This window comes from Buteo buteo, chromosome 5 (genome assembly GCF_964188355.1).
Source record: "Buteo buteo chromosome 5, bButBut1.hap1.1, whole genome shotgun sequence".
Taxonomy (NCBI): Eukaryota; Metazoa; Chordata; class Aves; order Accipitriformes; family Accipitridae; genus Buteo; species Buteo buteo.
Genome location: NC_134175.1, coordinates 48,023,733 through 48,035,948, shown reverse-complemented (window position 1 = coordinate 48,035,948; position 12,216 = coordinate 48,023,733). Strand labels below are relative to the sequence as shown.

At 38.5% G+C, this 12,216-nt stretch overlaps 1 protein-coding gene across 4 annotated transcripts in view; it reads left to right on the top strand.

Moving 5' to 3' along the window:
• Positions 1 to 12,216, top strand: part of LOC142031460 (von Willebrand factor D and EGF domain-containing protein-like) — a 188,196-nt gene that overhangs the window by 147,398 nt on the left and 28,582 nt on the right. For all 4 annotated transcript variants that reach the window (XM_075028942.1, XM_075028941.1, XM_075028939.1 and 1 more), the window contains exons 22-25: positions 3,337 to 3,432; positions 4,204 to 4,299; positions 7,220 to 7,315; positions 8,895 to 8,990. In XM_075028942.1, the coding sequence (XP_074885043.1) occupies positions 3,337 to 3,432; positions 4,204 to 4,299; positions 7,220 to 7,315; positions 8,895 to 8,990 (384 nt within the window). The remainder of the gene's footprint in view (positions 1 to 3,336; positions 3,433 to 4,203; positions 4,300 to 7,219; positions 7,316 to 8,894; positions 8,991 to 12,216) is intronic.

The following is a 12,216-nucleotide window of genomic DNA, read 5'->3' as shown; positions in this document are numbered from 1 at the left end:
TTAGGAAATTAGATTAATGCATCTTGAAAGAAAATAAATAACGTACAATGATTGCATGAAACAAGGTAGACTATGCTCCTTCCAGTGAAGTCCATCCTGACGTGTCTGGTTTTCAAATTTTTAAATGGAACTGCAGGTAATGCTCTTACATCTCTGAGCCTTGCTTTAGTGGTGCATGCCCAAGACCTCATGTGCTGGACAGCACAGGGAGTTTACTCGCTGTTGAGATGTTATCAATAACTCTGTCCTGGAAGCCATTTGCTGATTAGGTTATCAAAAATGGAGGAAACAACACAGCATCTGGTATTCTTGAGTACCCCCAAAGTTATCATAGAGAAACTTATAAAAGTGCACGATCTCATTTTAATGGAAAAAAGAAGTTTTGGGATATTTCCCAAAAAGCCCTTTCAAAGAAAACAATAATGGACTTCTCCATTTTCACCTCCAGATTTTAAATTATAAACATAAACATACGTACATTTGACAGCAAGATTGACCATTTGCAGCAATGTTTTCCGCTTTACTGTTATTTTCTACCATCCAAAACCGCTTAGTATAAAGCACTGCAATACCTTTGTACAATTTAGCAAATGTTTATGGAAAAAAATATTCATTTCAGAAGATGAAAGATAGAAGTTTTGGAAAAGAATTTGACACAAACAGTATATTTCTATTACGGAGGGAAATGTCTTTTAGGTGAATATTACTCTCACTCTTACATTGCAGCCAGTGTTCAGTTTTTATCTTTTGCTATTTGCCAGTAATAGAATAGTTTTAAACATTTTACTATTAAATGTCACCATAAGAGCTAAATGTTTTAATATCCAAAATACCATGTTCTTTTCTGACAGTTCAGATGCATCTCAAAATGTGTAAAGGCCAGATGGAAAGCACTCTATTCAAATGGACACATTCGCTTTAAGTGCTACATACAAAACACACTGAAATAAAGCATAATATGTTTGAATGTCACTGTGCTTGGCACAGCACTTAGGCACCTGGAGGCTTTATGCAACCATCAGCCTACAGGAAAGGCAATCACCTTTCACATACTTCAAAAAGAGTGGTACATTTTTCCCAGGTTTTGTGTTTCCCTGTCTCCATGCAGAGAATATTAACCAATTCTACCTACTGTTAATTTCTAATTGCAAAGAAATCCCTTTATAAACAAGTCCTGTGCTTACCCAAGCCCAGAAGAATGGAGATGTCTCAGATGGATGTGTGTGCAGCAGATGGGTCGGCACCCTCCTTTCAAGGCCCTGCGCCTGTCTTTGACTTCAGTGAGATCTAGCGCAAGCCCCCCAACGCGAGTGGTGCCTTATAGATATAGTACTGCAATTTTAAAGGAATAAAAAATTTCTTTGAAAACAGCTTCAATTTCTTTCCCTTTCTTTCACTTTCCATTTCATCACGGACTGCTACCTGCTGTTCGCTCTAATAGCAGAGGATCCCCAGCTGCCTGAGCCTCTGACCTGCTCCAACAGCTGCTACCGGTCGCTGAATTAAAAAAACTTTGGGAAAGTTTAACACTAACTGCTTAAATAGGTCTAAATCAAATCTATTTAGTTGTCCAGACAATGTCCTTTTTTTTTTTTTTTTATTCTTTTTTTCTCACAGATGTACACTGCATATTTCAGCGAAACACATGCTGAACTGCAAACGTCTAAACCTTATAGCCCATCAAATCAAAACTAAATTTAGCCTAATGACATTCTCAGCATGTATAGTATGGTTCTAAACTATACCTAGTGAGTTTTCTGTTCTCAGGCATGTAAAACCCTAAAGTTATTTTAATGCAGCATTGAAAATTTCACAGTTAAAACTGTATAGTGATAGGAAATGTAAATACTGAAGTACCTGAAGACCAGATCTAATACCAAATACATTTCTTCAACGTTATTTGTGTCAAAATGGGTTATTTAAAGGTACCTTCTTGGAGCTTGTCTTTTTAACTGCAATTGGAAAATGTGTGGTGGCTTTCGTTACTTTTTTGGATGGCAAAGTTCATATGCAAAGGCTTTATCTGAAGGCTTGGTAATAATCACAAGAGGCGAGGAGGTCTTCAACACATGAACTTCAGTTAAATTATGTTGTGCCACAAGTATTTGTCCTTCATTTAGCTTCCCAATTACACAGTCCATTTTCCAGTTTTAAGAACAAAATGTGGTACATTAGGGGTTTTTTTCCCCTTGTAACAATACTTAAAATGAAAAATGCTTTGTTTCAGATCTCTTTAGCTTCATTTTGCATTTTCCTTGGAATAACCTTGCTTAGCTTCATATCCATTATAAAAGACAAAACTCTGCCAGTAAAGTGTGCCAAAGTACAACATTTTTCTTTGTATTCACTTCCCAAGCACAAGGAAAGGTATTTGTCATTCTGTTATGTGAGGTGGCTTTTTTTTTTCTGAAGGCACGAGAGCCAGCTGATACACATGCCTTGCTCTGCTCCTGCACACAGCGCTGCTTCTTTGAGTAAGTGTCAGTGGTCGTCTTCTGCCTTCAGTGGTCTTCTCTCCTCCTCTCCTGCGTTTGGCATACAAAACTACCTCTTATTAGAGGGCTACAAACAGAAGTGTTCACAACATCAGATGTGAGGTGTCTACCTTAGATTTCTAGATTTAAGAAGCTAAACCTTCCAGGCTCCCTGCACAATAAAGGCATTAGGCTCATAATGATATTTAAAAAACAAACAAGTGTCTTCAGCGAATAGCATGTTTCAGGAGCTGCAGTACTTTCCAGCTTTACACAGTACAACTGCTCATCCTCTTTCTTCCACAGAATGACATTGCATATTGCAATATGTCAAGAAATCATTATCTAACTTGCTGCTTTGTCTGCAGACCTCACACTACTTATTAAACATTAAAATTGTTGCTTAAATGTTTGTCATTTTGCTGACAAATTCCCATACAGCTCTTTTCTAAACAGAAGAAACACTTCATCTCTGCTTTAGTGTAGCTTCTGACACCTGTTAAGGCTTACTGAACATCCACAAGGAAAATTTGTAGAGGGATGGGCAAGGTCTTTAGTTATTAAGTACATTTGTACTTGATCCATCCTTAGAATTCAAAAATACATACTTAAAAATGTGTATGCTCAGAAGTTAAATATGATTATGTTGAAATCATTCCCTTGCAGATATTATATAGCTACTCATTAGTGCTGTATTATTAATGTGATACCTACTTTTATCCTGCAGTGTTTTCCTCAGTAGCCAAATTACTTGTTGGATTAATAAAATGGTATGGGAAAAGTCATAACAAGTGCTGTGCTCATAACCACACAGAATGTAATATTTGAACTGTATTTTTTTGTGTGTGTTTTATTCTTGCAGTGCACTGTGACCCACCATGTGAACATGGAGGAACTTGTCTATCTCAAAATACTTGTTCTTGTGCTTATGGATTTGTTGGTCCTCGATGTGAAACAAGTATGTATGAACTCGTTCAGGCTTTTCTCCTCATTACATGTTTGAATTTGAAGAAAATTAGAAGAAAAAAAAGCCTTTTTATTTTCCTATATTTCCCCTTAAAATGATGGTTGAATAGAGCAAGGAAATCAAAGTATAATATATTGAAGTAATACAGTAGCTAAACTATTTCAGAGCATATATTTACCAGCAGCATAGTTGTATTATATAAAAATATGCACATCTATATCAACATTTTCTACATAAAAGTGCTTCTGGAAAAACAAACAAACAAGCAAAAACCTCCATGTTATTTATAGTAACATTTATTAAATTCTAGGTTGTGCGACTGAATGCAGTAATACTAATTTTGAGAACACAAAAAGACAACCATACCTATTAGGAGTCACATTATTGTGCCATACAAGTTACAAAAGAAGTTCAATATATAGAACATCTGGGAAAAAAAATCAGCCTTCAAACCCTTCTACATTAGGTGAATGGCAAAACATGCAGTTTCATTATTAGAGCCCTCGCTGCTTATTTAAATATCAGGTTGCCCTTGACAGGAATATAATCTTATCTCTGAACCAGAGTAGCTGGAATACTTAAAAAGCAAAGAATTTTAGATGCTAGACTTCTAATAGAGAAAGAAAACCAAGGAAAGGGACAGATTCATCTCTCAGTTTACTTCTTGGACTAATACCATTAGTTATCTCCTGTAATAGAGCAACTTTAGGATCTGCATAGGTGTTACTGATGAGAGGTTTTGATCCTTTGCGTATTTTCCAGTGGTGTGTAACAGACACTGTCACAACGGAGGGGTCTGTGTGTCACCAGATGAGTGCAAATGCAGAAATGGATGGAGCAGCCCTTCTTGCGAAACAGGTAAGTGGTTAGAAATGACTGGCCTCTCATGTCTTTTGTTGCCCGAAATCCATGTGATTCCCACAATTCAGCAGTCAGACTGGGAATTGCTTAAAGAATTAAAACATAAGAACAGGAGACCTACTAAAGGGCAAAACCTCAGAAGGCTTTGAGTTTATGTAAGTATTCATAAATTTAGATGTTTATCTAAATCTCAGGGTCACATAGAGGAAACCCACAAACAAAACCTTTTTGTAGCTTTTCAAGCTTGCGTGATTCTGGAGTTTATTCTTAGCATGCACAAACCCAAAAATAAAGCTATTCACCTTTTCAGATGTTACTAGGTAGCTCTGCAAATGAGAATAATTCTCACTGGGATTTTGGAGATGTGTTGATTTACAGTGTCAGCTGCCATGGACATAACCTCACTTTTTGTTGGTCTCATTCATGGAAAGCTCAAAGAATGAGTCCTGCCCCACACCTGCAGTGGCAGAGATGAGGGCAACGCAGCCATCTGCACTGCTCACCATCTGTGCAACTTCCAGTTTTCATCGCTTTTAACCCTACACATTTCTCTCAAGGTATGCTGGTGGGCCAGAAAGAGCCATTTGGCTTTTGGTGATTTTTAGTGGTATGCAGTCATATCTGAACTTAAAAATACATTTTATGGAGATGGGAATAGAAGGAGGCCAGTTTAAGTTAGGACAAGAATATAAGGAAGCAAATGTGAATTCTGCCGCTAAGTTAGCAACCGCATACACACTTCTAATACTGCATAGTCTAAGAAAGAAAAGTGAACCTAGAAAGGTAAGCTATCAGAAATTGAGACTGACTACTAAGATTTTTGTCGTCCAGTTTTTGGATTCAGTTTTGCCATTCCAGAAGATGCCTTGTGACTGTGCAAGACAGAACAAAAGCCAGTTTACAAGGAGAATGTAACCATTCACCCCCTAATGTTAAACATCCTGCTGCTGCCAGAATTCACACTGCTCCTTCTGCCTGCATCTCGTGCTTGCAGAGTACCTACAAAAGGCATGCACAGAAGTGTGCGTGCTCAGGGAAAAGCCACTTCCACCTGTCAGTACAAAATGACAAGGTGAGGATTGGAACTAGGTACCTATTTCTAGTCAGGACTCATAGTTTGAACCCTGTTTTGAATAGATACAGACCTTCCACTCAGGGTCTAAGCACTAAAAGCTGGAGTACGTATTTTTCCTCCAAAGGCACAGCAACTACAGCACTTACCTGGGACAAGGTATGCAAAATAGTGAAATATTAAAAGGAGCATGAATGAGGAGTACCTTAATCAGTGCCAAACCTCAAGGCTACAGAGGCAGTCTGCCTCTGCCATAGTGAATATTAAATGACTAAGACACCTTCAGCCTACATTACCTTTCCTGGAAGGTGAGAGATGTCATTTGAACTTCTATCTCCCGAAGACTGCTTTTCCTCTAAGTGTTGAAATGACAGACCTGTTGAGGACACATAAATTAACCTAGCTAAGATCCACGGTAAATGACTGGGATTGCCACTAGCTATTCTGGTTCCCACTAACTCCTCTTTTTCTTGCTGGAGATTACTCTCCTTGAGTTCTGCAAATTTATTTTGGAGTGGCTTTAAACAGGATTATTCCAAGAGGAGGACAAGCTACAGCAGCAGAAGCAGTAATTTCCAACCCAGAATAACAGCAGCAGGATTTGTTTGTCCGCCAGTACCTTAGGGGAAAGGCTATCAGGCTCACCTCTCCGGCACTGTTTTGTGTGCACTGCACAGAGTATTTTGTGGATACTGTTGGGGTTTCCTGCCTCAAGTGATATGATAGAAGTCTCTGGATGAACACAGATATAGAAACAAAAAAAAAGGGGGACTTAGGGGACTTTACCAATGGAAATATAAACACTGACAGAGTGTGGATATCTATGAACTAGCTGCAACAATGAGGCAACTGAACCAAATCCACCATTAGCAATGAATGAAGTCCATTTTGATTTCATAAGTGACTGCTGCTTAGTTAGAAAAGCCTCTCATCTAGACTACAATTTCACTTTTTTTCTCTTTCCAAATTGACATTTTATTTCTCCTTTAGTTCATCTGAAACATTTTAGTGACCCTTAATTTATTTAAGCTTAAATGTATTTAATTTATTTAATGGGTTATTCTGTAAGATATTGAAAGACAAAGGGAAGAGCAGGGAAAAGGCTGTCTTAAAGTGTCACTCTGCTTTACAATGAAAACTTTATCAGATTCCTTATTCTTCACACACTGACTTCCCAACTAAACTAATTTGCAATTCTAATACTTTTTTTTCAACAGTCAGGCACTTGCCGCATAGAAATATGCAAGACAGCTTTTAATTCCTAGTGCCTGTTATATCATCTACAGTAATAACAGATAAATAAAGAGGCAAAGGGAGCTCAGCCAGTGGCTTTGTTGGTGATGCATGAGCCAGTATGTTGTGGGAACTGGCATTTAAATGAGGCAGAACAAATGGAGGTTTTGCAGTGTATACCTATTCAACTTACGGAAATGCCACGATGCTCTGCTGAACTCAGACAAGCAGCAAATGGTTAATATCTCATCTCCAGGTTATCCCGGCTGTATGCAATGCGACTACATTTTACTACCTTGGGATTGTGTTTGGTGAGGATACTAGAGTAGAAGCAAATGAACTGTGCAAATCAAAGGAAGACATCAGAAATAAACTATTAAATTATGTTTTATTTCGTCCCCCAAGCTATGCTAAAACACCACTGAAATGCTCCCACTGTGTTGACAATGAATAAATGCTGCAGCACAACTGACCAGCAAGGATTGTGCGAAATTTATCACAGTATTACTGGAAATGTTTATTCTAATGACATGTGCAGCACCAAAAGAGTTCCCACTCTAAAAAAATCAAAATTATATGAGATTCAATGAGTTATGTTATATTCACATACAGCTGTGTGCAATCCTGTGTGCTTGAATGGAGGGATCTGTGTACGGCCAAATATGTGTACATGTCCTTATGGGTTCTACGGGCCACAGTGCCAGAGAGGTAAGAAAGTTCTATTTATCATCTTGATAAAGGATCCGGGCTTAAAATATAAACAGCAGCCTATATCATTACCTGCCCCCCCATGAAGTGTATCCAGAGGCTTTCCTTGTCATAACTCCCTGTGTGCTCCTTTGATGTTATAGTCTGTTGTAAATCCACATTATATTGTTCTTAATGGTATTGTGAAGGAGTAAGCACTTATTTATGATAGTATTAATGATAACTAAACAATTAATCTAAAACTATCTGAAGTCAGTGATATTGCTAATTAGCAACTATTCAAAGCATGGCTCTACTTTGTTCATTTTGCGTACTCTACAGTGTGTACTATACTGCATTTCAGAGCCAAATGATAATTTATCTTCAAATGGGGCTCACAATATCACCTACTTGACCATCCTAGAGTGTTGTGGATGGGAGACTTGTATAGGACTTCTTCAGATCCCTGCTCAAAGATGTGATCAAACATTGCTCTACCTGACATAGAGCAGGACCTGTTTTCAAACCCCTGTCCTGAAGGGGAGAGCTCTAAGCTGTGGCTAACAGTATCTTGGGCTTCTTGCTCACTTTGTGCTGCAGAAATCAAACTAATGAATACTTTAACTACCCATTAGCTCAGGCAGAATAGACAGGAGAGAGGAACTTATGTTATAGGGCTCAAATAGCTGGAAGACCCCTGTGCATATACCACTTGCTTTTTCTTTTGAGCATGGCTCTAATAACCCCTCCTGAATCTGGGAGTATAAATAGACTCTCATTACCAAACCTGAACTATTTCAATATTAAAAGTTCTTTTCTCTTTCTCTCTCTCTTTTGTTTCCCTGGAGTTCCTAGATGAATGCAATCCCAATGCATATTTTTGCAAGTGAATGATTCACACAAAAAAATCTAATTGCAAATGGAGCTTGCTGGAAGCTCTTTGTTTTTGTGATGTTGGGGGTGAAGGAGAGAGTGAAAATGATACAGACTCTGTAATTTGATGATCTTTCTCTTGAGGTTCAATGTGGAAGGTGATTTTCAACATCTAGGTGATTTGGAATTTTTATCCTTAAGTGTTATGGTTTCAACAGAACTAAAACTTGAAAATAAATATCCACATTTGTGGGATATGGAAGTGATATAGGGAGATAGTGGATGGATGCTGAAGAAAAGCAAAGCCCTCCCTTCTGCTTCATTGAGAAAGGGGGAAGAAATAGCACCAAAACCAAGTTAGCAAGTATCAAACACTGATCTATTTCAAGGGCAGAAGCCCTTGAAGAAGCCCTTTAGCTAGAGAGTTAAAAACGTAGGAGGTTCTCAGGAATATTCTGACCACTTAACTGCAGATATCTAAAAGAGACTCTAAGGTGCTAGGAGTCATGTCCCACATTCTTTCCACAAACAAGAGAGAATGAGGATCTCCAGCTAGGCATCTGCCCACATCACCCTTTGGAGACACACCTTCCCCACTCCAACTAAAGAAAAAAGCCTCTGCAGACTGGTCTCCCAACACAGGCACCTAAATAAAGAGCCTACATCTAGGCAATGTTGATCCCCTGTGTGATTTTTGTGCACAAAATTTTTGCTTTCCTTTCACTAGCTCTTTGCATTCCCCCTTGTAAGAACGGTGGTCACTGTGTTCGAACCAATGTGTGTTCCTGTACTGAGGGCTACACTGGAAGAAGGTGTCAGAAAAGTAAGTGACAAACTTCCCTTTGCTTTCCAACGTTCCCTGACTCATAAACAGTTTTTCTCTTTTTTGTGCATGTTCAACAGAATATTTAGTCTGGATTTCTGCCGTGATCTCCTATATTTCTATCAGAACACATATAGCACTACGTTATGGCTAAAACCAACTTGTTAATTAGAATAGCATTAAGTCAAGTCAATGTTGGGAGTAGAACATCTTGCTAGAATCATCTCTAAATATTTCATGCGTTCAGAATGAGTAACACTCATATTTGGAGACGAATTAATTATTTTGCATTAAAGACTTTTTGGGGAAAAAATTAAAGCCAAAGGCAGAGCAGCTGACTGAGATCCTTAAAAATATTAGAATGTCATACTTCTAGCTTAATTAAGACAGTTGATTAATAACACTTCAGCCTTGCCTTTGTTCTTCTCACTGAAAACTCCCTCTTCACCTTAGCATCGGAATTCATATTCGATTCTTCTATTCTTCTGGGGAAATAGGTTATTTTGGCACTTTTACAGACTCTATTGCTCAACAATATCTGTCACCCAGGGAGTTTAGGATATGTATGTGATTTTATTTTTTTTTCCCCTTAACCAGTTTGAAATTGGCAAAAGGGGAGCTGTGAAAACAACCATTCTTGGCAGGAAGAATCTGTACATTTCCAGAGCACTTTATGTCTCTCACACACAGAGAAAAAAAGCTAGTAAAAAATTCCTTCCAGCAACAAAAGCCCTCTCAATCCCCATACTAGAGATTCTCCCCTCCTTCAGCAGGGAGAATCACGATGCACAGTTCTGCCTGGCTGCAAAGTACACAATTGAATAGTCTGTTCTGGCAGGAACAAGCTGAAGGGAAGAAAGGAGGAAAAAAACTTATGTTTGGCATCTTGTTTTTGAAGTTAGCGAACATTAGAAAAGTGCTGTTTCCAGCTTTAAACATAGTACCACATCTCCAGACAGATCAAAGGAAAAAGAGGTGATCATGATGACAGTCTAGCAAAGCACTCCCCTAAATTCTCCAACTGCTACCAACACACAGCATGTTTATTTCCACTTGCAAGGAGTTTATGAGGTTTTGTTGCCCATCTTGGCATAATCTTTTGCAAAAAAGCTTTCTGATATGATGAAAATATTTTTGTTCGGTCCAGTCTTGGCCTCCATTCTACTTTAATAACCACTATATAGTCTACTCTATTTAGCTTAGTGTTATAAAAACTTAAATGAAGGGCCTGCGTTTGTGATGAATGAAGAGAAACACGATTAACTAGAAGGCAAATACTACTGTTTGCTTACTCTTACTGGCCACTGACTGTTCATAGGTAAAAAATGTTGACTAATGTTTCTTTTTTCTTGCTTAAAATCAACTGCACATAGGACAGGTACCATGATCCATAGAAAGAAGTAGGTTATTCACAAGCTTTTCATAACAAGCAGCTGGTACTAGAGCTGTATGTCTTCTCATTGTTGTCATATGAAATAGCTTCTCTCTCCTCTGCCAGAGAATCCAGATTTCTCTGCTCCTCTAGAGCAAAGGACTGCAGGGCACACAGCAGAAGTGAATCTCAGCTGACCTCTGCAAACCCTCCCCCACAAACAAAATGGAGAAAACTAGTGCTCCTATCAGTTGGAGGCTGCTCTCAGTACCATACGCCTCAGAGTTCAAATGAGAAAGGCATTTCATATCTTTTTTTTAGGCACGATTTCATACCATTTTCAGTCAGGCATCGACCTGAATGGTGGATCAACTGACGTATGTGGCATAAACTTAAAGGCTAGGAGTATATACATAGACAGGTGTTCCTAACTCATTTACACATAGACAAATGAAAGAGTGGAAAATAAATTCCTAGCATGAAGAAGTTCCACTACCCAACCCCTTTTTCTTAAATAAAACATAAAATGTACCACAACATCCACTTGATGTTCCAAAAAGAGCTAATATATCATGTAGCTCATTCTGTCTCATTTGCAGTGTCACTAGCAGTATATATGTGTATTTATACATTTATCAAATTAATTTCCATAATCCTGCAGCTGCTTGGCCCTCTGACTCTGCAGAGGTGAGACGAGCCCCATGGGCTGCGTGCCCGAGTGCTCAGAAACCCAGGTGGGAGACGATCCATGCAGTGCTTCTGCTAACCTTCCTGGGAAGGGTATGGCAAGAAGGAATCAGAAAAAAACAGTAGATTTCTACTTTACAGAGAGGATTTTCTCTGGATTTGAGCATCTTTTCTGTTTGCCTTTAAGGACCCCACGTAACCCAGCTGTGCCCTGAGTTGCACAGAGTTGTAATATCCTTACACAAAGAGTAAGGAAAAGAAATACGTACATGACAATAGCAAAACTGTAATTAGACACAAAGCTTACTGGAAGTTCAATACTACAACAGCTCCCATTTGCAAATCACCAGGACAACGTACTACATTTTCAGAGGAACTGCCAGAGGTGAATGTGTGGCCCAAATCATAGCTCGGTGGTGTCTAACCTGTTGCTGCCAGGTTACCCCATTCTGAGAAATGTACATCTGGCTTAGACAAAATGAGGAGTATGACAATTCTGAGAAAAACAATTGCTTGTGAGGGGTTTTATTGTTATTTTAATTGTTCTTCATTCTCTGAATATGAGTTTTCAGTGTCCTGAAGTCCTTTACGCTTGTAGTACAGTTTCAAAAACCTCTCACAGCAAATCAGGTTTACTATGTACTTACACTGAGTCTCTAATCTTAGAAATTTTGGGTGGATTTATTACCTGCCTAATAAAACCTATCAAGACAGAGTGAGTAAACTTAAGACTAATAAAGACAAGTCTGAAGAAGTTTCCCACCCATGTATTACATGCAGGACAGCCTCAAGTTCTTGATCTTTAGTTTGGGAAAATATTTGTGGGTTTGGGAAATTTCCCATGAACCATAAAAACTGAGAAACAGCCTTTTCAGAAACAGTGATCTGAACAAAAATATTACCTTTCCAAACATGTAGTGAATGCTTGAAATTGGCAGTCTTTTCAATTTTGTCATTGTTTATACACAGCAGTACACAGTTTTTGCACACTTACCTCTGAAACCTACTAATAATGATATGAATTGCACCAGTAAACCCTTAGATTTCAGATTTAATATGCTCCAACACAAAGTTAGGGCAAGGGGAAAATTCCCTGCCATGCACAGCCCTGATTACAGTAAGGATGCTACAGTTTCTAGGCTCATGGTACCATAACACACTTCTGGA